Genomic DNA, 26,907 nt, shown 5'->3' on the forward strand with positions numbered 1-26,907 from the left:
CCTCTCTACTTGACCTCTGGAGTGATGAGCACTGCATGGTGAGAAGTGAGGAGGTGAACCTCGACCTCCTGAAAGCTGCTCCTGGTGCATCCCTCTCAGGCTCAGACCCCGAGATGCCTTCAAGCTTCCACCAAAGCTCCTTCATTCAGAGTTACATCATGGAGTTAATCAGCTGACCATTACACTGTTCAACTTAAAAAGATGTTTTCATTTCTTGCTGTAGGTTATGACCCATAAGTTCAATTCAAGCACAATTGGAGAGCTCCGTTATGTAACTCTGTCATTCACCCACCATCCTTTGACTCTCCGTCTCATTAGTGAAAGCCTTCATACTGCTGATTGTCTATTGAACATGAATTAGAGCTCAAATGACAGGGTCTGTTTTGAACACAGAAGAGGATAAATGTATTGCCTCCATTGATAAAGATGTGTAAAAATCCTGAAATAAATTCTTTAATTATGGATCATATATTCTGAAAAAGAGAGAAAAAAATTAACAAAGATATAAATATATATATATCTAAATAAAATTCAGGTGTTTGAGAGAACATCTGTTATCTGTTAGGCTTAATTAAAAACTTACCTAAACAATATTTTTCCTTTAAATAACCTTTTTTTTTTTTTTTAAGAACTGTTCAACTATCTTTGACAGTTCTTTCCTAAATTAGTATGAGGGAGACCTGACAAAATTTTTTTTTTCTAGTGTGTTTAATTCTGTGTTTGTCGTACATAATCAGACAGCTTAGGATGAGCAAAAAAAACAAAAGAAAAGCAGCTCTTGGGCATTGATGCGTTCAGTGGAAGATCTGATTTAACCGCAGAATTGAATCAAAAATCCGGTGGCGCCTCAGAGAAAGCTAAAAATGGTCCATCACTGAGCTTTTAACTGAATTATTATTCCAAAAGGATTCCCATGGCCAAAATAACACAGAAAAAAATAGAAGTAAAATCAACCTTAGCCTTCAGTAGGTCAGGTCAATCCAAATAATATCCAGTTAAAGTTCGGATAATCCAGGATTCCCAGTGAAAGACACGTATTTTGAACCTTTACACATCTTTACCACGGATGCCAATAGATGTGGAAAGCGCTTAGTGACGTAGAAATCCACTGAAGAGCATCCTGATGCAGCTCAGTTGGTGTACATACTATAGTCTATGTATATATTTCTTTATTTAAATAACACACAAAAAATAAATAAAAATAAATGACCAGATAGTGTTTCTATGATTTGGTGCTTCTTAGAGATAAAGTGGAGCTTAGGTAGGAAAATAGTTTTATTTGTTTCCTGTAATGTTTCAGTCTTCACACTGAAAGTTAAGAGATGCCTCACCTCTTCAGCTATACATTTTTATGCTTTAAATACAAACCTGCAGGTCATTTTAAATACATATCACTCATGTTTTCGACTCCCAGTGTTCTGTAAATGAAGGACATTCTTTTGTGAGGCTGAATAAGAAGTTGAACTATTGGTGAATTATTTTCTGTGTATTTTTACATCTGATCATATTTGTTTGTTTGTTTGATCAAAAGCATTGCCAACAGTCAGATCATGGAGTTGCATTTTGCCTTAAATAATACAGATGCCTTGCAGAAAAATTACATTTTGTACTGCTGGTTTTTATTTTTTCTATTTAATTTCCATGCACTGATTTTTCCCCCAATCTTTGTGTGTGTATTCAAGCTGTATTTGCTCTCTAATATAACATTTTTATGGGATGTATCTTAATGAATTTAATTTCTATAGCTGTCATCTTGTTAACAGAAAGAAAGACAGAGATAGACCGGAATCACTGCATGAAGTTGTTCTTTTCACTGCATATTTTTCTCTTGATTGAATTAATTTCTTTGACTATTGAAACTTGAGCTAACATAACCCAAAGAGACACAGAGTCCCCTTCAGATCCAATGCCTTAAACCACCATATACTCCCCTTTTTAAGTGTTTTGTGTTCCTGCTGGTTCCCATAATATCTGCGCTACTGAGGAGACGGGAATGACTGTGACTGAGCAACTCCAGCTTAAAGACAATCATGTCATCATCTTCCTTCATACATTTTAACAGCTCTGTTAAATTGCATTGGGTGTCTGAAATGCATTTTAAGGTCTCTGAGTTATGAAGCACACTGTTATTACCAAAAATGTATTGTTTTAAGTTCTTAAAATCAAACCAAATAAAGTTAAATGATAATAAATTAAGAGTTGAAACACTGACTTTAACAGTGTCCTATGTTCAAACATCCATCCATGCATTTCCACCTATCTGAGGCCAGGTCATTGGAGGGGAAAAAATACTGGCATCGATTATCGGCCATCAGTCAGTATGATATCTATTTATTGGCAAAAACTCCAATATCTTGCATCCCTGCTTATTATTTTTTTAATTATCTACAGTAGAAAATCTCCTTCTAAAATAAAGAAAAAAGATTTTATAAAGATAAGGCATGGATTTTCCTCTATATTATATTATTTGACATTAAAAACAGACAATTTCCAAGCTCATGACAAACATGATGGATCTTGAATCATATTTCTGACCCTTTTTTATGTCATTCCCTTGTGAAAAATTAAATTCAGATATTATTAAAAAAAAAAAAAAGTCTAAGAATTTGTTAGTATACTACATTTGTTGGTTCATTATATCATTTTTAGCCACTATCAAGAGCCCCTGCAGCGGATCAAAAGAGCCACTTGGGGCTGCAGAAGCAGATGTCTGCTCTAGTGAGTAATGTCTCTAGCAGAGAGGCTTTCTCCAGTGGGATGTACCCAGAGAACACAGAAGAAGGCCCCATAGGAGGAAGATCATCACAACTGTTTAAAATGTGTGAACACCTATTAAAGCACAGATAAAGATCTTGATTCTTTTCAAATACAATATATACAAAAATAGGTTTAAAAGCATTCTTCAACGGTCAGATTTTTAAACTCAAAGCTCAGCTTGGGATTTAACTGACATTTACTATTGTGTCTGCAATTGTGTTCATTCTGTTATCGCCTTCTACAGGCCTGACACTAGAGGGTGCTATTGCTGTTGTCGGTGAGACGTATCGTGTTCACTTCCTGTTTTGACTGCTGAGCACCATGCTGTTCAGACTATCTCCCTTTGAATTAAGTTATTATTTCTGTGATATCTCCGTATCTAAATAACTAACTGTCCAGCACTTTAAAACATAGGGCCTTCTGCTGCTACTGAGCAATTTCACATGGTTTTATTTTTGTGGATTTTAAAATGGGTGCGTTGGTGGTTGTGCTTGTATTGATGGTTACATTGATGGTTATATAGGCTGCTGTAGGGGTTCCTGGTGTGTTTATCTGAAAGGAGTGGGGGTACAAATGGGAACACACTCCACATTACAACATCAGGGGAAAAGAGGGGATCACATCAACAGTTCCTCTGGTTAAAAGGGAGTTTTTCCTCTCCATTATCGCCACAAGCATGCTTGGTGTGAGGGATTGCTTTCAAGTTAATGAGTCGATGCAATGAACGGGTTTTCCTTAGATAGAAAACTTTGAATCAATTTGACTGTATGATCTGGTTGAATTGTCTCTGTAGAGTGCCTTGAGATGACATGAGTTGTGAATTGGTGCTATATAAATAAATTGAATTGCATCCTTTCACAAAAATTCCCAAATATCTAGGATCAATGCTACTTTGTTTTTTTGTTTTTTTTGAAGAGGACTTAAAAAAAAAATCAGCTTTAACAAAGGGCTGTACAGTAGAAAAACAAAACAAAGAAAAATAAGAGCTATTAATCCAGGTCTAATCAGCAAAAACAGGAAGACTAAATAAAAAAAAGAAATAAAAAAGTCTCAGGCTGTGCCAAGATGAAATAAGAAAATGAATAAGAATATATTCAGTAAAATGTGTTCTCTTTTAACCAAATATAAACAAATATATTCAGTTAAAGGTGTTTTTTCTTTTAACCAGTCAGAAATGCTAAATTTGAGTGTTTTCGGTCACCCAAATTCATAAGTAATCAAGTATGTAAACAATAATTTTTTTGTGATGTATATTCCTAACTGTTCTGGTTAGTAATTACTTAAAAAAAAAAAAAAAAAAAAAAAATATATATATATATATATATATATATATATATATATATATATATATATATATATATATATATATATATATTTCTTTAGCAGTGTATTACACTCAATTCGTCTTTCTCCTTTGCTGCTGACAGACTAATTTCCCCACTGGGGAAAATAAACAAAAATGTCAAGTCAGAATTAAACTGAAGTAATCCTTGTTCTGAGTGGAATAACAAAAATGGCGTTAGCTGAGGAGACAAAAATTAGTAAAGGCGAAAACATAAGAGTTAAGGAAACTCTTTCTTGTAAAGAGATATGAATATTTGATTAAGTAATGATATAGCATTTAATTGATGGAAACTTTAGATCTGGAAATATATAACCATTATGACAATAAACAAAAGCTTCTGCATCAATCTGGCTGGTATAAATATGAACATCTCCTTCTTAGCAGCACCTCTTTCAGCGCACAAGTTCTAGAAGATGGTCATTTGATCCACTCAGGCCAGAGATCAAATCACATTTTGGTTTCTAATGCAGTAACTAAATGCATTATAAATTGTGAAGCTTAAACATTAAATGGCGAATATGAAACAAAAGTAGCTCTCAAACCATACGTTTTGTCTGCAGTTTATCCTAAAATCCTTTTACAGGATTTCTATGGTTTTAACAGAATATCATAGCTGTCCGTAATCTTCTCAGTTTCAGATCAGGAAAAAGAACAAGTTCTTCATCATGATTGGTCTGTTTATGGTTAAATATATATTAAACCTTTTCAAATGTTTTTTTTCTAAAATATAATAGCATCCATACAATTTGGAGTTAAATAAGGAAATATCTAAAATACAAATAAATGACGTCTTGCTGAATATGTCTGTTATAGTCCTGGGCTTATCTTTTGTGAATTTTATACATCAACTGGTTTAGCAAGAAAGCGGTCTACCACAGTCAAGAGGTGTTAGAGAAGCAATGTTTGCTTTGGCCTCCAGCTAGTTTGCACATTTGCTTCCGGTGTCACCCTTCCTCTTCGTCACAGTCCTGTTCTCAATTAAGTGAGGTCAGTTAGCTAGAAAATAAACCGCAGTGATCACTTAGTCATCAAAGCAGGCAGACCGGGCCGCCCTTTACAGCTGCTTTTTGGATCTCTGCTTCTGTTTCCTTGAACCCCTCACACTAAGCATGCTTGTAGCGACAGTGGAGAGGAAATACTCCCTTTTAACAGGAAGAAACCTCCAGCAGAACCGGGCTCAGTGTGAGCGGCCATCTGCCGAGGCTGACAGGTTCAAGAAACAGAAATCGACATGAAAGATGTTATTTGGCGCTCAGGCCCTGACAGAAGACTTTGATGCTGTGAATTGATATTTGCTTGGATGAGTAATCTAAAGAATTATAGCAGCCTTATCCGGGCCCGGACACTGGTTGTGAAATAAGCCAGAGGGACTAAGAATATTTTGAGGTCCAATCGAAAAAACTAGCCCCTAAACACCAACCCTGAGTACTAATCCTCTGTTTGCGTGATCCCGCGGAGGGTCTTCCAAGTTAAGTGCCATCCCAAACCCCACAGAGGGTAGGGCGAGTAGACCTTAAAGCGGCCTGTTAGCAGAGGAAACGCATTCTGCCAAAGTTAAGTTTCGCTGAGTTGCTGGATCTTCATCACGCTGACAGAAAATCACAAGTTAGTATATGAAAAATCGTAATTAATTCCACAATGGAAGATCCTCTTTGAAATAGTTTTAACTGTATACATTTTTGATAAGAAAGGGGCAAATGTTTAATGTTATGTTAACCTGCATCACAGAGCTACAGCTACGCACAAGGAGCATCACTGTGTTGCCATAGTAACTTTCCTTTTCCATTGGAGGGAAGAAGCCATCCCATTCAAGGCGCCTTCAACAGCTGCGAGTGTGACTTCACTGGGAGTGACACTTGATAGTTAAGGGTTAGTGCTTTAGGAGCGGTTTGGGATCGACCCTGACAGTGAAGGAGGAGATGGGTGAAAGTTTGCTTTTGCGTGGGACAAGAAGCTAAATGAATGGAAAGATGATTGCTTTGAAGGAGTTGTGGCCCCAAGATGATTGGCTGAAGATGGATGAGAAACATTGCAGGTGGTTCAGATGAAGCTGATACGTCTGAATTTTTGCCCAAGCTTCTTTACTACTTTTGGCAGATCTGAAAACAGGAAGTCAGTACACAAAGCTGGTCAGTGGAGGAAAGGATCAAGATCCATAAAATCTCCTGGTAGAACGCTGCACTTGTTTCTAAAGAAAATGCATTTTCAGAGAAAATAAGATTTTAAAATCTTTTTAAAATCTTTTAAATCTGATCCAGCATATGAGCTGATAGGATCCATTGTCCAACAATCCTGGACAGCTACAAACACATTTGTAAAAATTTAAATCTAAATACTACCTAATGATATAATGGTAATTTTGCATAAGCATGTAAAACCGAGCATAGCATGTAACTGCTTAGAGTTAACAGATGTAACAAGTGAACGTTGGAGTTAAAAGGCTGTGTAAATTCTGTTTACTAAATGCTCCTGATTCATCAGCTTTTTACCAAAACTGAGGTAGTCACATTTTTACCATTAGTTTGTAAAATCTTCTGATTAGCATCTTTGGTATAGAGTTAGACCAGACAGATTTAGAATCACAGGTGATGTTTACAAGTTAAAACTAAGAGGGTCTAGAGACCAGAAAAGCTCTTATTCTCTTGCAAGTGGCACAAAAACAATGAGCTGCTCTAAAATCTTTACGTATAGAGGAACTTTATTCACCTGCAAAAAGCCTTTGCTTAATGTATTTCACATCAAGTGGATATTCTAATGAACAGAGATTCACATGTACATGTAAAAAAAGACACATACAGCGGTTGCTTATTCTTTTATTAACAGCAATGTGCATACTTTCAATTTGATATGAGCTTTAAAAACCATTTTAAAAAAATGAATGCCTTTATTTGATGTAGGGGGAAAGACTAAAGTAAACCCACAGCCCCCTCTCCTGGTTGAAAATTGAAATTTCTCAGGACTGAGCACTGATCTGGAAAAGGGTCACTGAAACATTTGAGGATGAGGTTAGATGCGGCTGTAGAGGCAGAGGACAAATCGATGCAAGCATTACTGCACTATGTTGCCTTCAGAGACCAACAGGTACAGATCGACATCTACAGACACTCCTAGAATATCAAGGCCTTTTAAAAAAAAAACAAAGTAAGGATCTCGGTGATGATCTCTATAACGTGGCACAAGTCATGGAAATCAAGTAAACAAAACCTTTGGGACAAAATTAAATGTACAGTATAGAAAAAAATCAATTTCTTTTTTCTTTACTTTATACAATTTGGCTTTCTTTAGAGTGACAGTATCAAAGCACAAATCGGTATGCCGTGCAAAAATAAAGATGAATAATAATACATGAGAATGAGATGCAGCCTTGAAACGTCGGTACAGTATTGAGGATTGCGGACTTCCCTAATCCGTCACCACCCGTCATTCAAGAAGTTTCTCAAGGCAACTAGGAAATAAACATAAAAAGGAGCTAGACAGCACAGAGTGAGCTTCCAGTCAACACACACATTAGCCTGAAGAGAAGACAAAGTGGCTCCTGATTGAAAAAAACAAACAAAAACAAAACACAAAGACATTCTTCATATACTGGGACAGCCTTTACTTAATGTACCTAAAAGCTGCTTGTGTGAATATATACCCTATAAATTCAGAGTACCTAGAGGTGAAAGCTGCTTCTGCAAACACAGAGAAAAAACAATATAAAAAAACAAATGTGCAACTTAAAGTGTGATTAAGAAGCAGTTACTTTTGGCTGTACACAGGTGAGCTGCTGTCTGTGCAGAGTCTCCTCTGCTTTTTGACAGCATGTATTCCTGAGTTAGTTCTTACAGTCGGCCCAAATACTGATTTTTACCGTAGACCGTGGGGTTGGGCCAGCGTACCCATGAGCCTACGCTACAAAAAGTCTCGCTGCTCGCTCCCCTTCAGAGCAGGGAGACACTAGAACTGCAGAGAAGAGAAAGTATGAGCTTTTAACAAAAACCCACTAAAGCATTTAGTTTGCTTTATTGCTGCCAGTATATACAGGGTTCCTATTTCTATAAGGTCAAATTAGTACTTTTTTTGTTTGTTTACGAAATAAAATATAATTCATCTTTGGACAACTAAGTTTAAACTGTTATCTCTATATTATGCAAACTAAGAAAAAAGAAAAAAAAAGAAAAACGAACCTTAAATTGTTGATGAAGGGCAATTACACAGCTTTTCTGGCTTCTGGTCAACTTTAATTCAACTTTTCTTCAATGTCTGCATCATCAAACCCTGATAAAGCTGAATAACTCAACATTAAACATAGACCAACTGCAGTTTGATATAAATTGACAATTTTTAAAATTGTATATTAAAAAAAATTAATAAATCAACGTATTTTTTTTGAGTAATGGAACATTAACCCTCCCCCACCTGTTGCTATTCAATAGCATTCAGCTGCCTACTTCTTTTTTTCTTCTCCTAAGGAGAAAACCAAGATATTTGCAAATTGCTCCAACCTGGGAAAATACAGATGACCATTGTGCAGCTGAATGTTGCCTCAGCTTCATACCAACGGTTGTCATATTTATAGTCATTTAGCTTCTATAAATTCTTTTTCCATGTCTATTTTAAACTCCAAAAGACCTATTTTGTCAAATCATCCTTGTGCAATGTCAGGGGTTGCTTTACCTGGCTGTAAAACTTGTAAAGTCATCACTGAAACTTAGTGTCGGAATGGTTAGTATTTCGACAGTCACTCTCTGTTGCAAGTTATATAGCTCTTGATCTATAGGATGGGCATTTGCTGCCATTCATGCAAACACTTCACCCAGATCTTAGTGAACCAGGCACCAAAGCTTTGGGATAATTCAGGGCTTATGATTACAGGAAAGTAAGAAAAATGTGAATAATCTCAATAAATATAGTTTTACAATAGTTTGAATTCCTAAAACCATGCAGCTCTTTCCCCAAAAAGGCTGTGAAATTACCCTTCATTTTCTACAAGACTTCTTAATATGCTAAATGTAATGTTCTTAATTTTGAGGTTTTTATCTTTAAGAGAATGAAAATACAAACATTATGTGGAAACTCAGATTTTTGTACATTCCCAACCTTTGAGGCATAAAAATCATATTTCAAACTTTTTCAGACTGCATAGAAACCCTGTATATAGTCTAGAAATAGCAAAATAAAAGTTATAAACACTACCAGGCCGACTCGGCAGCTTGAGAGGCTCACAAGCTGCATGTACTTTTCAAGTATGCTACATTATGAACTGGAAAGACAGAAGATACTGTCACTTTAAAGAAACAGGATGACGGTTAAAACACAGTATTCACAAATGTACATTTAAGGCTTTAATTGTTTAGCACTAACAATAATAGCAGCAGTGAAACACTTCTGAATTAACTTTAACAACAATATTTATGATCATATAACAATAATATATTACCAAAGTAAATCCTTTTTTTTTTTTTGTAACACTGGACTCAGCTGGAGACAGAAACTCAGACCAGCCAGCGAGTTCAGCCCACAGACAGAAAACGTGAGCCGCCACAGATCACACAACAACCAGCCTGTCTGGCCGCTGCAGGACGCATCCTCCGAGTTTCTCTACAGATGCAGGCCCTGGCTTTTCAACTAGAGCAGTAGTACATTTACTGAGCGCGAGTCACGTTACGCGGACTGCGGTACACATTCATGTAGAGACGAACAGGAGAGGGAGGGACCAGGGGCTTTATCTAAGAGCAGGACGAATGGAGCAAAAAGTCTGGCAAACATAAACCCACACACACACACACGCACGCACGCTCACGTCCACAAAAAGCACAAGTAGCCAGCAACATGTCCAGACCTGAAACCATCATCATGCTTCAAAGAAAGCCAACAAATGTTTAAGAAAAAAAAAAAAAAGGTACCAAAGTAACGTTAATTAAAGGCCGTATCAGACTTAAGTCAAGATGAAAAGCTCTATTGCGCATTTTTCAAGGTGCTGCTGCTGATTAACACATCCTGGTGAGGAAGACGCCCGTTTCATCCTTCCTCTTCCTTGTAATCAAACCCCCCCCACAGTGGTACCAACAGCAACCCTCCAAGCAAAACCAGTTTCACATATTATTTATGCACGTACTGTATATATTACACACATTTAATATATACTTATATATTAAATTCTCATATAGTCATACACTTTTTTTTAGTTTTACTTGTGAGGTGTTGATTATATTTTCAGCGAGAGGCTTCAACATTAAAGATGAGTTCGTCTTCGGCAGATTCCTATGTCTGGGGTCGCTGCGTTCAGCCGGTTCTGAAGAGCGGCTCCAGAAACCGTAAAGTAAAAAAGGCGCAACACTTTTGAAAGCGCGTGGAGTGCAGGGCGCAGATTCCTGCAGATACTGAAAGCTTACTGGGCAACAAGTGGCTCTGAAACCACAGGAGGGGTTTTTGGTAGAGGAGGGGGGGTGGAGCAAAGGGTGTCAGCCAGCACTTTACGTAGTCCTGGAGGCAGTGGGCTTTTTCAGGTTGATCTGTGCCAACCTAAACCAAACCAGGGCTGGGCCAAGCTATGGCAAAGAGAGCAAACCTTAAATCATGGACCCAACAATCTGCTATGTGAGAATGTGTGCAGTGGAGGGAACAGAGACAAATTCGCGCAGGATGTTCTTGGCCATTTCTATATTGTTTTGTGCAATCATCAGAGCTTTCTGGATGTCCTGATAGGAGTATCCCTGACTCATGAGGTGCTCAATCTCGCTGCTGATCATTGGGTTGGCCTCCACACCTGCTGCTACGCTGCTGGGTGGAACAGGGACAGGTGGGACGGGGCTGTGGCGGCGCTCCGAGTTGATCCGTCTGGGCAGGGGTTTTGGAGGTCTTTCTGGTGCTTCCACTGGCTCTAAAACAGCTAAAGAAGAAAAGAGGAAGTCTTTGGATTTAAACAGCAACAAAAGGTCAACCTAAAGATGTGTTTAAATGGAAAGAGCTCTACAGTTAAATATTTTCATGACTATAATTAGGTCTGAGGGATGACACGTGTCCTTTCACACGATGTGAAACCTTTTCGGCTTTTCACTGCTGTGACATTTAACAAAGCACTGCAAGAGGCCAATTATAATCTTTGAGCTTGTCAGCTTGATGCAGAGTGATTTAATTGGCTCTCAGATCCAAACATGCAGAGTGCTCATGTGTGGTAAATGTCAATGCAACACAGAGACATCGGCGTGAGAAATTAAGAAGCCACTGCTGAACAGACTTCCTACGCTGTGGCTGAAACCTCCGGAAGGAATACATGCAAATGTTTCAACATGACACCTTCATGAAAATTGTCAATAGCTGCACCAAAATACCATCATAAAGCTCAATCTTGGTAAGAGAGAGAGGAAAAAAATAAATTATTATTATTATTTTTTTTTTTTTTAAGGCAATTATGAAGCGTTTAACATGTGCTCCTACATTATTCCTTCTGCTTCTTTGGAAAAGACTTGCTAGGTTACAAATAAAACAGTTGCTGTTCCACAGACTGACTGAGGCAGCCAGGAGTACCAAAATTAGCCGAGAAAACAGAAGATGGTTGCAGCTTTTCTTCTCATAGTGATGCACAGTTCAAAGCTTATACAGTAAGTCTGATCTTATAACCAATATGTCAACTGATCTCTCTCTTCTGTATAGCCTGTTACCAAGTAAGTAAAGAGGACTTGAAAATAGTGTTAACAGCCTTAATTGATTGGCTACAATTGTATGCAGATGTGGCACATAAGTCTAAGAAGCTATTCAAAATGAAACTACTTTATGACATTTATGGTTAATTCAGGAAGCAACAGAGAGACAAAAGATTATAACAAAAAGGAACCTCAGTTTGTTGAAAATATAAGTTGTAGAGATCATTAAAGTATTGCCCATCTAACTGAAAAATAAGCTTCTAACGTTACTAATGCTAAATCTAAAACAAGACCACCACAAAATGACTACAGATTGTTTAGATGGGATGACCAGTACGAAGTTTTATCCAGTGTTTACTCGACCAAGCAGAATCACCAGTAATGGTACAAATTTAATTGATGTCTTTAAAGATGAAATCGGTAAGGCTATTCACTTCCTAATACCGTAAGTGATTATTTACAGGTATTCATAGTTCATCACAGTAAAATTAACAAACCAAAAATGTTGAGATAAAATAAAGAATGTTAAAATCATAATAGACAGAAAAAAAAGAAAGTTTATATACAGTATTAATGTGTGAAACATTTATGGAAGTTTTTAAATTGTTATATGATAAGAAAGTACCATATAATAATGTAAAAGGCTGGATGACCAAGAGATTGCTAAAATCTTGCAAGATCTTGGATTTTCAGATAAAAGCAAGGAAACTGATTGAATTTAATTGTTTGAAATTTGGAGAGCAGTGTTGATATGAGAAGAATGTGGACTGTTTCCTTTTCAAATGTGTTGTTAGATGATGTGTTTGTGACTCAATAATGAAAATTGTTAAACTGTGTGAATAAACTGACTGATTAATTTAAAAACGATATTGCATGAAAACAGTGGACGGGTAACTCTTAAACTTACATGCTGCAGCTCCAATATCAGAATCTAGAGAGAGGCGACTGAAGGCGGCCACAGAGGATGAGCATGATGATGAGGAGGATGAAGATGATGATAAGGACCCCCCTATTTCTGAAAGGGTCCGCCGAGCAGGAGGCTGCGGTAGCCGTGGCTTTGGGAAGTCATAGCCGTTATCGTCTTCATCTCGGTCCTCTGCTGCATGATCTCTGGGGCCGTTGGTGACCAGTAGAGGAGGCAACTCTGAGTAATCTGAAGGTGGAAGGTAATCCAATTACAAAACCAGGAAAAGTTCAATTTTTCACACAGAGGGTCGGAGATGCTCCTTCTTAATGGGAATACTTTGACATCGTTTATGAACAGTCTATTCTGTATGATGGTTAGCAAAACCAAATACCTGAATCTATTGCTGGTTGCAACCTCGCCTGGATGTTGTACATGGCTTCAGCCAACATTGGCCCGTCCTCTGCACCAACCGTGAGCCTACAACAACAAACAATGCATTTATAAGCTCACACAGAAACTAAAACTTCCTATTGGTGCCAAATCTGGAGGTTGAATACCGTGAGTTGAGTGTGGGGGCTTGAGTATGGGCCTGGAGAGCTGCCATGGGTTGAGGCTGTGGGGGCCTTTGGACCGGTAAGGTATCCGGTATAGGTGGTACCGCGATGGGGCGAGATGAAGGAATCATATACTCCGAGTCTTCCTCACTGTCACAGTTCTCCTCTCCAGTCACCTGCCTCAAAGCTGTAGATGGTCTGGTGACAAACAAACAATTCAAGAATATTAACTGAACATTAAGACCAAAATTCAACTTGAAACAAAGTCATTCTTCAGGATCGCCTGTGAGGAATGTATATAAGCAAGTAGTTTCAGGACCAGGTGGACATACCGGTTCGCCAGAGCATAGATGGCATTGGCTGAGGAAGATGCTTTCACTTTGGGGTTGTCATAATCTTGAGAAGCCATTGCAAAACTCTGAGAGGGAAACAGATTTCAACATGAAGTGACTGGACACACAGATTTAAAACAAAATATAATTTAGTTGCTTTTTGACTGATAGCCATTTCAAACTGGAGAAAAAAATACTTCCAGCACAACAAAGAAGCTCAAAGATAAACTAACAGTAGCATGAAATAATGTAACTAATGATAAATTAAAATTATGCTCTTTTGTATGTATAATGACAGTTAAGACAATTTAATTCTTATTTCTATTTTGTCTCATTTCCTCATCGTCGGTCGAAATAGAATTAAACTAAGCTTGTGAAAAGACCAATTTATGTCATCTTGTTAGGTTAAGCTGGAAATAATATTGAGTTTAAGGCATCAAATAACGATTATTTTGCAAATTGATTAATCTGTTGATTATTTTTTTTCGATTAATCGATTAATAATCGGATAGAAAAAGGTTCTTTAAAGAAGAAATGAAACCAGGTGAAACTTAATTTTTTTTTGAGTGAGGAGTTCTGGATAGAACGTATTGACGGACGGAATTATTTTTTTTAAATCTTATATGTAAATTCTTTGCATATTTTTATTTTTTTACAATTTTGGTATAGTTGCTGTACAAACACATTAAACCGATTACTAAATTAATTGACGATTATTTCAATAATTGATTAATTACGATCAATCCGATTGTTTCAGCCCTAGTTCAGTTGGAGAGCACTTACATTTCAACCTCATAAGGACATTCTTACTGAATTTGGAAACTACAGAGATGAACACAAAGTTGGTCAGAAAACTATGTTGGCAAACTTTTGGGGTTGGATGTGATCCACCCCGACTACATCAGATCTCTGGATGTTGTAGGGTTATCATTGCTGACACGCCTTTTCAACATTGCGTGGAGGTCTGGGAAAGTTCCCCTGAGCTAGCAGATTGGGATGGTGGTTGTCCCCCATAAGAAGGGGCGGGAGACACTTCTCCGCCTCTCCAGGAAGGCCAATGCCAGGGTCATGGGAGGAGAATCTGTTTTTTAGTAGGGCCTGGCCTTGGAGTGCCTCATGCCTATTAGAGGTGTTTGAATTGAACTTCCAAGGTTGTTTTCGCCTAAGCTCCTGAGAAATGCATTAAGGATTATATAAAATAATAAACAGGACAGAAAGAATTACAAAATTTTCTATCATCAAGACACGGAGAACTAATCTCTGAGGGATAAAAAAAAGTTTGGTATTGAGGAATGATGGAGAAGGAAAAGATTTTAAACGCCTGGGACTTTTTTCGCCTACTCATCCATGGAGAGTGAAGTCAGCTCTTTGCCATCGATCCTGCTCCGGTTTTGTGCTTGCTACGTTTTTTTCTGATAATATGACAAACTGAGGAAAAATGCAGAACACTCAGGGGGACAGTAGGAGGTGGTTAAGACCGACACTAAATGTCTAACAGAGAGACTAAAGCATTAGACAGAGCACCTCAGTGAAAAAACCAAACATATAGTTGGTCTTCAGTATTTTCAGAAAATACATAAAACACAGTTAAACTGAGTTGGAAGATTTGAGGTTTGTTTTTATCCCACACTTGGCACATCCAGTCAGTAAAGTGCTTTTTTCCTGTAACTACCTTGTCTGTGAGTTTTATCCGACAGAGCAATGACTGTCTGTCAGAAGACAAATATCCAGAATGGGGCTATGCTGTTGGATTACTCTTATCTATGTGCACTGATAAGCTTAAGACCACAATAAGTTTGTAGGTCTGCAGTTTTTAACCCTGAAGAAAGTTTATGCCCTTTAAACACCATCAGCCTCACTGACCACTCTGATTTTAAACAGCGGTAAACTTCCACTCAATCATCCACATGACAGCAGCTTCTTTGTTATAATGGCTGACTGTGAATTATTGAAAGGTCAGGAAATTTTAGGTTCTCATTTCAAACGGACATCTAAGTGTAATGCTGGAAATCACCAAGCTCCTGTAAGTGACCCATTCCCTTGTGATTAGATGTGGTGCTGGATTTATACACTCGTGTCCCACTGGCTGACTGAAACATGTACATTTGAATTTGTTGCTTTTGTTTTTTATTTACATTTGTGTCTACTTGCATGCTTTCGGATGCATTTCCCTTTAATGCTTGTAAGCCTGAATTCCCCTATGTGCTACAATAAAGGTTATTTCTACTTCAATGATTTGGAAAGATGGGAAATGTGTACAAAAAATCCCTTAAATTTTACTTAAATAATGAACCAAGTAAGTTAAATACAAGTTTTGCTTTAAACCTTTGGTTCTTGCTTTTTTACCTCAGAAAACATCCACAAAGTATCTGCTTAACTTAATCATGGTTACTAACAAAAGTTTTTTTGCACTTTTTAGATAAAAAATAACTGACTTTGTATCTACAAAATAAATCAATTTTCCACTATTTAACTTTTTACAAACATTTCAGAAATACTCCTAAAGATTTCCATCTTTTCTTCTTCCATTTTAAATTAAAGTGTACAAAAACTGCACTTGGTTTTATAAATCAAATTATCTTAAAGGTGTTTAGTACTTCAATGTGCTTTTTACCTATAATGAATTTAAATAATAAATAAGATCAAGAGGAATAAATGTTGGGGAAAAACTGCTCTACAGCTCTGATCTAAAGTCTTTCCTCCTGTCTGATGAATAAGCTGTTTATTGTGGCGTGTGCTTGTTAGTGGTGGTTCTGACCAGCTGATGGTCCAGGCTGAGGGAGCTGTTGTTCTTCTGAGAGTCTGAGCGGTTGTCTAGAGCAGAGGGCAGAGCCAGAGGGAGAGAGTGTCTATTGGAGAGCTCCCTGACACCCGCACGGAGGTCCACTCCCAAGATGGCCGCATGGGTGGATGAGGAGGAAGGTGTGGATGATGAAGATTGGGCGGCGGGGGCTTTGGGAACAGGCCTGGAGTTCCAGTCCGTCATTGGACGGTTTGGGGGTGTGGGAGGGAGCTTCTCTCGAGGGGGGTCCCCTGGAGTGCAGGGTAGGGGCCGTCTCGGATGCCAACCTTCGGGTGCTCCCCCAACTGCATGGGGCCTGTCTGGAGGAGGAGGAGGGGGGAGGTCCCGCAGGGCAGGAGGAAGTGGAAGAGGCTTGTCTTTGTGATGTGATGCTGCCTAAAGAGATAAAAGAGATAGAAGGTATTTTAGACCTAAAACTGCACAAACCAAAAGACATTTTTCTTCAATGCAGGAAACAATCAGTTTAGATGGAAAACCAGAATTCATCAGGAGGATTAAAATAATGACCATCTGTAAACATGAGCTGTGTCTGAATGTCTGCCCTAAAAACTACATAGGGCACTATATAGTAGTTATTCCATTGTAAATGAGTGTCCGAATATCTAGTTGATGAAAAAGTAGTGGACTCTTCTATGGTCACTAGACAAGCAGATATATCCCTGAATGCTTTATGAGGAGCACTCTCCTCGCAAAGCATCATGGGATTTGTTGTCACAGCAGCCCGCTGTCCCAAACCGACGAGAGGAGAAAAATAAAGATGACGCTAGCACCATGCGGAGAGGCAGGGTTACGTGACCAACAGGGAGCGAAAAGTATTGATCATCTGTCCAAACGGTCAGTTAACTGAGTTCATTATAAAGTCTACTGTATAATCCCCGCTCTATATAGTGACTGAGGGACACAGCCATTGGCACCTCCCAACTGCAGTTTATGTTTATAAGCAGTCATCTTATCATCAACCAATAGAAAATACAGTGAAAATTCTCCGGTACATCCAGGTTTCCCCCGAAAAAGAGATTTTATCTCAAGGGACTTCCTGGTAAAATAAAGGTTAAATAAATAAATACGATTGTCTTATTAACTACAGCCTAACAAAGAAATAAGAAGAAAGGTAAAAATATTAATTCGCACATGCTTTTATTTAACAATGGTATGTTTTTTTGTTCCCCCTCCGTCTTCTTTTCTCTTCAGAGATGACACACTTGGTCCAGGGTGTTTTTATCATGGTATCCTTGCTGGACTAAACAAATTCGTAATACTCTTTAAAAGCTTTGACAAATGTTTCCGGCTACGATCCTGACCACCTTTATACTGCTGTATAATAAACTGGATGTGTTGGAAGAGTTGAATGGGATGGTTTATTACCTTACTGGTGGCCCCTGGACTGGATGCCCCCGGAGGGTTTGGAGGTCTGTGTGGTAGCAAGTCAAGTCTGGGAGGCACTGGGGGAAGAGATGCCTGAGGAGGCATGGACATGGGTGATGGTGGGCGCTCCACCTGGATTAGACAGAGGAGAAAAAAAACATTAGATCCAGTCTAAAACTGTATTAGCACTAAGCTATGTAGAAAATGCAGAATCAAATAAGTTCTGGCTTAAAATTATGGATAATACGTCAACTTATAGAAGTCATTCATCAGGTTGGGTTGGAGAGAGCAGAAGAAGATTCTGGGATCACATCAAAGAGTTTGCTATTTCAGGTAGTCACCAAATAATGTATAAAGATTTTCTCAGAGGCATAAAAAGATGTAAGACAGAAGAATGTCCCAAATTTCAAACACCAAGAGGTAAAAAAAAAAAAAAAACGGCTCCTCTGGCAGCTTGAAAGATGGAGATGAAAGCCCTGAGTAACACGACGTGAGCTTGTAGCTCAGAGGAGAAAGACGTGACAGACTAGAATGTGTTTTATCTACACAGAGACTGGTGTGAGGTGTCCCTAGTGGGTTGCTTCATAACAGGGAAGACCATAGAAAATACATTCTGTTTCAATTTACTCAAACTTTTTTCCACAGTCTTACCTTTGTGCAAGCAAGTTTGCTCATTACCAGGTGGGGGTCTTCAAGTCTGTCATCATCGTCGTCGTCATAGCTTGGCGATGGAGCTCCCTCTGCCCCCATGGTGCCCCGACTTGAGCCCCCGCTGTTGTCCTTGGGGTCAAAGGGATCTACAACAATGGGCTCGGTACCTTTAATCTCACAGCGACAGAAAGGGCATCCTGTTCCCTGACCCTCCGACTCCTGGAGTAAAAGCAGAATCATGAGAGTAACAGCATGTTAACAACCAGCTGTGACCTTCAAGCACGTCAGAAAAACCAGCTAAACCGGGTTCTTGAATAGTTTCATTTTAAAACCAAGATTTCTAGATTTTCTTCCTGTACACAGCAGACATTCAAAATAGTTCAGCTGCATTTCAAGATGTCAAACCAAAATAAACTAAGAGATTTTAACTTAAATGCAGAGATAAATTTCTCCAATGTGAGATCAATACAGTTAAATTATTATCAATTATAATTATTAATGCACAGCTTGGCATCTATACCAGACCCGTTTAAGTATCCTAACCAATCAAAAAACCTGATCTAAGGAGTTTAAAACAAGGCAAAAGAAGCAGCAGTGAAATTACCCCCCTTTCTGTTTTTGTTGGTGTGCATTTTTCCTGTTGGATCTGCCTGTAACTTAAACCCCAACATAGACAAACCGCTTAGATTGAATTCAAACAAAACGTAGAATTTAAGTTTAAAAATGTTAGCTAACATTTAGCCAAACAGCGGCTTCTTTACCAATAAACACAGACATAAAAATGATCTCTTCTCCATAATATGCACAAACTAGAACCACAATTCATTTATCTGTAAGCTCACCAACCCCAAACCCTTTGCTTCCACCCACGGTTTTACCTGCCAGGCAGTGAGACAGGAGGTGCACATGAGATGACCACAGGGCTCAATCTTCACATCTTTGTCATTCTCCGCACAGATTTTGCAGAGCTGGAAAGTGGAGCCCATCTCACAGTACAGCTCATATTGCTCCTGAGGGCGGAAACAAAACACACACACACAAAAAAAGAGAAAAATGTAACATCATGGAGAACTGACACCACCTGATTGTCAGAGCCGGGAAGGATGAAGAGCATTCAGTTAGAGCGGAGGCGTAGTTGTAGTTTCATAGTTTCAGAAGTAAGGTTGACTAGAACTTTAGCATTAAATTCTTTTAACCCTCACCATTTCCCCCGAAAAAGCTGTGACCTTTAAGTTCAGAGCTATACCATACAATTAGGGGCGCTTTGGTTTGTCTAAGAACACGACCTATTTAACATAGTGAGCATAAAGAGCGAAGGAATTCAGGACAGCTACGAATGATAGATAAACATTCATGGATTATTTTAATAAAACTGGAAATGCATTTAAAAAAAACAAACAAAAAAAAACAAAACAAGAAGCTGCTGGTGTTGCTCTGACCTGTGTGACTTTAATGTGGTCTTGAGGTGAAGGCTCACAGAGGCCTGTCAGATCCGGGTTTTGGGTTCGACCATCAGGGAATAAATAGCTGGGGGAAAAAAAAAAAGAAGTAAAACAGCATAAAAATGTGCCTACAGAAAACATGCCTAGTTAAATGAACAAGCAGTTTAATTGAAAAGTAATTAGTTAGAATGATTATACCACTTGTGTACCTAACAACCTGCAGCAATAAAAACATCTGTGGAGTTCATTTACTCTATGCGAGCTGATGCATGTACAGTACACGACAATTTCACAAATGGGCTGAATGCTGTAATTACTGTCTGATAAATGTTTTGTAGACACAGGCCATATACTTTACAGGCTCTCCCAGATCAAATCAACGTTTTATTACAGGTTGAGGCAGGCCAAACACAGTTTTCATTAAACACAGGAATCACCACAGGCAGGAAAAGACGAGTTTCAAGCCAGCCGGGTAACCCAGTGAGGGCCGCATTAGGAATCAATGCTTTGGCTTTAGTTATAACAGTAGTTGAGGGAGAGGGATAAGTTAGATATGCCTGGATTCACTTGAAGCTGAGAGGCAGATTTAACTGAAGGATCCAAACGAAAGGGGGTAACCAAGTTCAAATAGAGATGCACATTTCAAAGAATAAGAAACGTGTGAAAAATAAGAATCTGAGGAGCACAACCTGAACTGAGAGAAAAAGCTCAGAAACTAAGATGAAAAACCACACCAGATATAAATTAGCCAAACTTACAAGCCTTCCCTGAAACCATCTATGAGGGCTTGGAAGAGGGGTTTATTATGAGGAATGGTTTGGAGAATATTCCCGTCGGCTGTCACGTAGCCAATAGCCCACTGGCCAAGTCGAGTGCAGCTCAGTCGGAAGATATAACTGGGGAGACATAAGCACATCTGTAAAAAAACCTAAGAAAAAAGAAACATTAGAAATCGAAGATCTGTAAACAAACTAACCTTGTTTTTTTTTTTTTTTATTATTATTATTATTATTTTCTAATCCATATTACAAAACAAAAATCTGATGCTGCTTCTAAAACAGTCTGCTGAATACAGCAATTTTTAAACCGTGGTCTGGACCCGGCTCTGTGGTTACAGTTTGACTTTTTCTTAGCATCACCTCATATTTACCGTGATCCTTTTGAAAGTTGGGTCTTTTCCTAACAGTTGCCAGTCGCCTTTACTGAAGGAGACCACAGGCTTTCTGTCTCTGTAGTAAGAGCCAGCCGGCAGAGAATTAGAAAGAAGTGTTTGAAAAAATATAGCCGATAAGTAAGGGAAATATGTATTACTGTTCCATAAAAGTACTGAGAGAAGATGAAAGGGTTTTCCCTCAGACTGAATGGACTGCTGCATTTTTCTTTCTCTGTGTGGAGTTTAAAGCCATCTTTTCATTATTTTTTCACATAAATGCTTACCTCTACGATACAAAGAGTTAGTACCAAACTAATCATTGAAGATCACCCAATTGGATCTAAAGTGAGGGGAAAGTAATCAAATACCACAGACTAACAGACTTAGCAAAATGGAGACACTGACTACTTACTGGGATTTAGGGCCTATCCACAATCCTAATAAAACTCAGAAATGTTTCAAATAATGGATGCATGTATTTAGCATATTTATATGTTAAAAAAAAAAAAAAAAAACAAACAGTTTATTACCAATTCTTTTAAACCAGATCTGCAACAGTAAAAAGAGTCAGAAAACATGCAGGACAGGACTTTAGGTTTATTATGCTTTTGCTGGGGACATAGAAATAATTAAATGGTGGACAGCTCAAATGGAGGTTTGCAAGAAACTCGAAAATGAGAATAATTTATTCCAGAGGTCACAGATTAGCGGATTGCAGTCCTGATCCAGACCCACCTGCTGGCTAATCCAGACCCAACCTGATTTAAAACGTTTATAAATTACCGCATGTTGTCTGATGACAGAGTCTAACGTCACTTGCGCAGCTTCTCCTGTTAATATGGTAAAGCTGTCTGGAGCGCCGGGACCAGGCTAAACATAATACAAATTAGCCATTGAGCTGTGTCAGTCAGAGTCACTGCTGCGAGACACTTTTAGACACAGCAGGCAAACCTGTGGCACGCCGGGCGGTGGGAAAGGGGGAGAAGACGAGGAAGAAAAAAAAAAGCAGAGAAAGAGTGGACTGCTGGAAGACCCGCGGTGAACTGGTGAAAGAAAAATTAAATGGTGTGCTCAAAGATGACCCTGCACATTTTCAGTGTGTTCGGCTCAACCTGCTGCTGTGAAGCAGGATTCTCCACCATTAACATAATCAAAAATAAATATCCAGGCTCATGAATGAGCACCTTGATATGTGCTTGAGAATGGATTTGTCGCATTCAAACCCGGGTTTAAAGCCTTGCAGGGCAGCCTAAAGCCCGCTGCTCTCATTAAGCTATAGAAAGAAAAAAAACTCCAAAACAAACGGTCAGTTCAGGTGTTTTATCAAATATGTGAATCAGGAAATTGTCCATATACCAAACTGAACGATTGTTCTCTACTTGAAAAAACACTTCAGTTCTTTTTTATTATTAAAAATTCAATGTAGATGCATTAAAATCTGCTTTTTATTTCAGTGTTAAATTCTGTTTAAAGTAACAGATTATAATAAAAAATGTCTCCGGACCATTACTGGTTGATGATTTTCTGTATTCGGAAACCACTGATTTTCGATTGGTTACCCCTGATTTATTCCATCTTTATTTAAAACAGTTTTGAAAGAGAGATATTAAAACTGAAAGAGGAAATCTAACAAACACAGTGAAAGAGGAGCTGCCAATGAGTCAGCAAGAGACCGGGATTTCTGGGCTTCACATGCCGTTTCCCCTCAAGTTAAGAAATCTGCAATAAAAAATTTTTTTTAAGGAGAAACAGAGTAACATTAGAAATAAAACTGGTTTCAAATGTTAGCTTCCAAAAAGTAAGATGAGGTTTTTCCTCAACATAGAAAATGTCAATGCAGTTAAGTTGTAGCTTTATAAAAAATAAATGTAATGGTCAGGCAGATCTGTATTAAAGTGTAAGAAAATTGCTTTTAAAGTGAGCAGTAAGTGCTTTTGGTGTTGATGTGGCCTTTAGCGGGCCGGGCCTGAAGGGTGACATCAGCATCCTAATGAACAATCAAGCCATTGATGAAAGGTACCGGTGCCACGCTGCCCTGGGCTCCTTGGACTCCCCCGCACGCACCCACACAAATTACAGCATATGCAGCATAAAAATCACCCAGATTCAAACTGTCCCTAAAAAGACACGGCCCATTTCATAAGCTATATACTAACAAAAAACCCTGAGAAATGCAGCTAACAAGCTACTAAGAAAAAACAAACATCTGTCAGCATAAGGGACACTAAAATGTACCCTTTAAAAAGTGTTTGTGTTCGGATTGCTTCTTACCTGCCAGGCTTGTGGATGAATTTGTGCAGCCGAGCTTTGACCTCATCATATGTGAGGAATGCCATGTACCCTGGGTGAGTAACTGCCAAGCTGTTCCAGTTTCGCAGCAGGGATGACCAAGGCTACCCACACACAGAAACACAGAAGGAGCACAAGAGCAAGGCAAAATGAGTCACAGTGTTTTAGAGAACGGAGATAGTAAAACAAGAAAAACCATAGAGGCAAGAAGTACTGGATACTGCAACATGTATGAGTGGGTTTGAACATCTGTTTAGTGAACATCAGGAGGAATTATAGGCTGATCCAGCCTCAGTGAGCCTGTGGTTATAGGTAGACAATAGAGCACATTTTCTCTGGCATCACAGGCTGTTGACATGATTTAATACTAGCTATAATTCAAATTATTTACAGTACTGTCCTGGAGTACTAATTATTGACATTATAATCGTTAATTTATAGAATTTAAGCCAATTCTTAGTCTTATAATGATCCATAGAAATCATAATAAAAAATGAAATAAGCAGTCTGAACTTCATGCCCGTTTACTCTATTCAAACCTGATTCAATTATGTATTCAGGTTTAGATGAATAGGACCACATGGATTGATATTGGAATCAGTGTCTTTATTTCCATTTCAGAATCAGTTTGAATACACAGGATCCCAACCAAAATAACTGCTTTTTTTAACCCAGTTATTCTAGTTTTCCAGTGAGCCAGCGACGTACTCGGCACGATGCTGCCACTAGCAATCTTGACAGTTGGAATAACTTAAGTTGGGCAGCTTAATCATTATTCCCCCAAGCACATTTCTTGTTCATGTGGCCTGAAAACACAAACATTATTTCGTTTGACCTTAAACATTTTACAGAGTATGTTTGGGTTTTTTTTTAGGGTAGGTGGATATTTTGGATGTGCTTGAAGATGAACATTTTAAAACCAATCCATTTTTAAGTCTGCTTCCTGTCTGTCCACCTTATTTGCTTCTCAAGAAAAAGGTCAAAGCTTCCAGTTTATTCTAGACATGTACCTTGGTGGCCTCTGTATTGTTCTGAAAACTATTTACAGTTTTCTTATACCTTCATGGTAAGAGCTATTAGACAATTGGTGGTTAAAATTATACAGGAAACATATACATTCAACAACATATTTTTCTTGCATTCAAACTGAACAACCTTGGTCTATGGGGTGCTATTTAAATCTTACCGTCCACTATTTCTTTTAGATTTTCCTAAAAAAAATTTTTATTTTGCAGTATTTGTCTGAAAACCTCCTCCACTGACTTTGGAACACTGGCTTCTGTGCCTCAAAGCAGGAGGCCCAAACTGATAACATCCCTCCGACCTCCGATTTCAAGGGGGTGAATCTCAAAACATCTGCCCACGTTTGTTTCCCTCTCCATGCTACAATAAGGCTTACATAAGCTAAAAAAAAAAAAAAAACACTACTTATCTTAACACAGTCCTGTTCCTGTCCATTGACACTGATTACTTTGGTGGCATTTTTTTTCTACTTCCTCTGGGGACAGAGTTATGTTTTTACACGGGGTGAGTCACACTTTAATGAAGGGAGTTATACCTTTGGGAAAAGGTTTCCTGATTAATCGAGTCTGGTCCAGAAAACCACACTTCCTACTAAAATGAACTGTACACTAGCATTATCAAAAATATTGATGCATTGAAAAGTATTGATATTCATAGGCTGTATGTGGATACAATACTAATTTAGCGTGGCATTGATACTAACTGCAGGTGTTGTTGCAACTCTTTGCTTTGTGCATTTTATTAGGTGGTTGAAATATCCAGCAAGAATGTAAGTTAAGAGTGATAATGGTCCTTAGTAAAGGACATTTTCCCAAACATCACTGGAGGTCTATATATGTTTGTTTCTCGGTAAAAAATAAAAAAAGGACTATGGCCCTCAGTTTCCTGCTATAAAAAAAAAAAAAAATCAAGATGAAAAGAAAAAAGAACTGAAATCGTTTGCTGTACAATCATTATACCCTGGAAAAGCGATTCTCTTTTTTTTTTTCTTTGAAGACTTCCTAACAGTCTATTATCTTTAAATTAGACAGACCAAAAAAAAAATATTGTCCCCAGTGTTTAAAAACAAGAACATTTTGTTCACCACAGTTTAATTGAAAGTTTTCCATATCTCTAACAACAAAAGCATTAAGACATTAAAATACAATACAAAAATCCCACAGTAACAATACTTCTAATGCAGCTATTAAATAGTGTTGATTGGACTAATAATCCATGCAGTTTGTCATGAGAAATGCCTGCTTTAATGAAGTAAGGGTCTTCAAAAAAAAGCATGCATTTCTAAATAGAGATATAGGGACGAAAAGGCACCAGCATTGAGTCAAGTAATTATTTTCTGCAAATGAAACTGTGAGGCCTTGTGACGCCATTTCTAAACACACAAAGAAAATTATTACTTATGACTGGATTGATCTTTCTATATTGTCTCGAGTTCTCTACCTAGCCAGAATGCTAAGAGAAACTGCTAAAAGTTCAGTGACTCTTAAGGCCCCCACATAATTGAGATAACTGCATGGACATTATGAGCCTCTCAGTCTGTGCACGTTTCAGCCTCCCTAATCAAGCATATGCTTTTACTAAATTTCTCATGAAATATGCCTTCATTTCCAACACTGCTATCTATCTTTATCAGACAGCTTGCTATCTAGCATCATCAAAACAAAACAAGGGCTAGATGGACGCTTTGCACCGTTTATTCTCCCACGGCACATCTGTGAGCAATGCATGTGAACGTAAGAAAGCTACACTCTAGAATGACTAATTGGACGTCTTCTAGAAAAAAGCCTGTTTCCACTAAAAAGACCAACAGGAATGGATATACGGTACTTGTTTCATCTGAACTAACCACAGCACAGGTTGAGCACATTTCTTTATGAGTTGTGACCAAGATGGTGATGTTGCATATACTGAGAAGTGACAGTCAAAACCGGGGCTCGACACAATTCAAATGTTTGAAAAATATTCATCAATCCAAGAGAAGAAAAACCAGTAAAAATAACACCACCCAGTGACGGAATATATTCATGAAATCGCTTCGACATACAACAGCTAAAGTGCTCCTGTTTTTAGCTACCGGGTGTTTCCCCAACAGATGTAGCATTTTCGCTTGTTCGTTTTTTTTAACCAAACCGACACTATGTAGTACAACGGAATACTGATCATTTCGGGATGTATTTAGCCCATTAAAAAAAATAACAAGGTGTGACACTATGTCCAATGCAGAAGGTCACACGATGCGCGACCTTTGAGCGCATATTTCATTATAGACTGATGGAGTTGGTGCATCAGTGGTGATATTTCTGCCATTATTGGATAAACCCACAGTAACGGTGAAATTTGAAAGCTGTGAGGTTAACTGCAGAATGAGAGTAAAAGGTTTTCTTTGGCTTGTACCTGCATCTTGTTTTTTTTTTTATAGTTCAGCCACAGAGGAAGTGACACGTTCAAACTGCCTTTCTCAGATCTAGACAGCGAGCCACATCTCTTCTAATAGGCCTCACTCTAACCTCACTGCAAATGATCCTGCTAAAAACAGAAGACTTTCATTAAAAGTTCATATAAACCAGCTGTGCATTTAGTGTTTGGTTTTTACTGATTAAGGTTTTTGATAACTTTACATTAATAAGCAATAAAAAATACTCATAGCAGCCTTTTACA

The 26,907-nt window shown here is 38.2% G+C and overlaps 2 protein-coding genes across 3 annotated transcripts in view; one reads left to right on the forward strand and one right to left on the reverse strand.

Annotated features, from left to right (window-relative positions):
* Nucleotides 1–2,211, forward strand: part of mcamb (melanoma cell adhesion molecule b) — a 59,738-nt gene extending 57,527 nt beyond the window's left edge. For both annotated transcript variants that reach the window (XR_005280713.1, XM_038283991.1), the window contains one exon: nt 23–2,211. Coding sequence is in view for 1 of the 2 variants with exons in the window: in XM_038283991.1 (XP_038139919.1) it covers nt 23–25 (3 nt within the window). In the remaining variant the exon portion in view is untranslated. The remainder of the gene's footprint in view (nt 1–22) is intronic.
* Nucleotides 2,212–6,901: 4,690 nt separating this feature from the next.
* The window catches only part of cbl (Cbl proto-oncogene, E3 ubiquitin protein ligase), a 51,097-nt gene continuing 31,091 nt past the window's right edge, over nt 6,902–26,907 (reverse strand). Inside the window, exons 5-16 of the mRNA XM_038283979.1 lie at nt 23,209–23,330; nt 20,543–20,680; nt 19,782–19,869; nt 19,221–19,352; nt 18,343–18,561; nt 17,692–17,823; nt 16,282–16,701; nt 13,524–13,609; nt 13,195–13,389; nt 13,029–13,114; nt 12,638–12,883; nt 6,902–10,976 (exon numbers count right to left, since the gene is read on the reverse strand). Of these exons, the coding sequence (XP_038139907.1) occupies nt 10,681–10,976; nt 12,638–12,883; nt 13,029–13,114; nt 13,195–13,389; nt 13,524–13,609; nt 16,282–16,701; nt 17,692–17,823; nt 18,343–18,561; nt 19,221–19,352; nt 19,782–19,869; nt 20,543–20,680; nt 23,209–23,330 (2,160 nt within the window). The 3' untranslated portion in view covers nt 6,902–10,680. The remainder of the gene's footprint in view (nt 10,977–12,637; nt 12,884–13,028; nt 13,115–13,194; nt 13,390–13,523; nt 13,610–16,281; nt 16,702–17,691; nt 17,824–18,342; nt 18,562–19,220; nt 19,353–19,781; nt 19,870–20,542; nt 20,681–23,208; nt 23,331–26,907) is intronic.

This window comes from Cyprinodon tularosa, unplaced genomic scaffold, assembly GCF_016077235.1.
Source record: "Cyprinodon tularosa strain WSP-4 unplaced genomic scaffold, ASM1607723v1 ctg198, whole genome shotgun sequence".
Taxonomy (NCBI): Eukaryota; Metazoa; Chordata; class Actinopteri; order Cyprinodontiformes; family Cyprinodontidae; genus Cyprinodon; species Cyprinodon tularosa.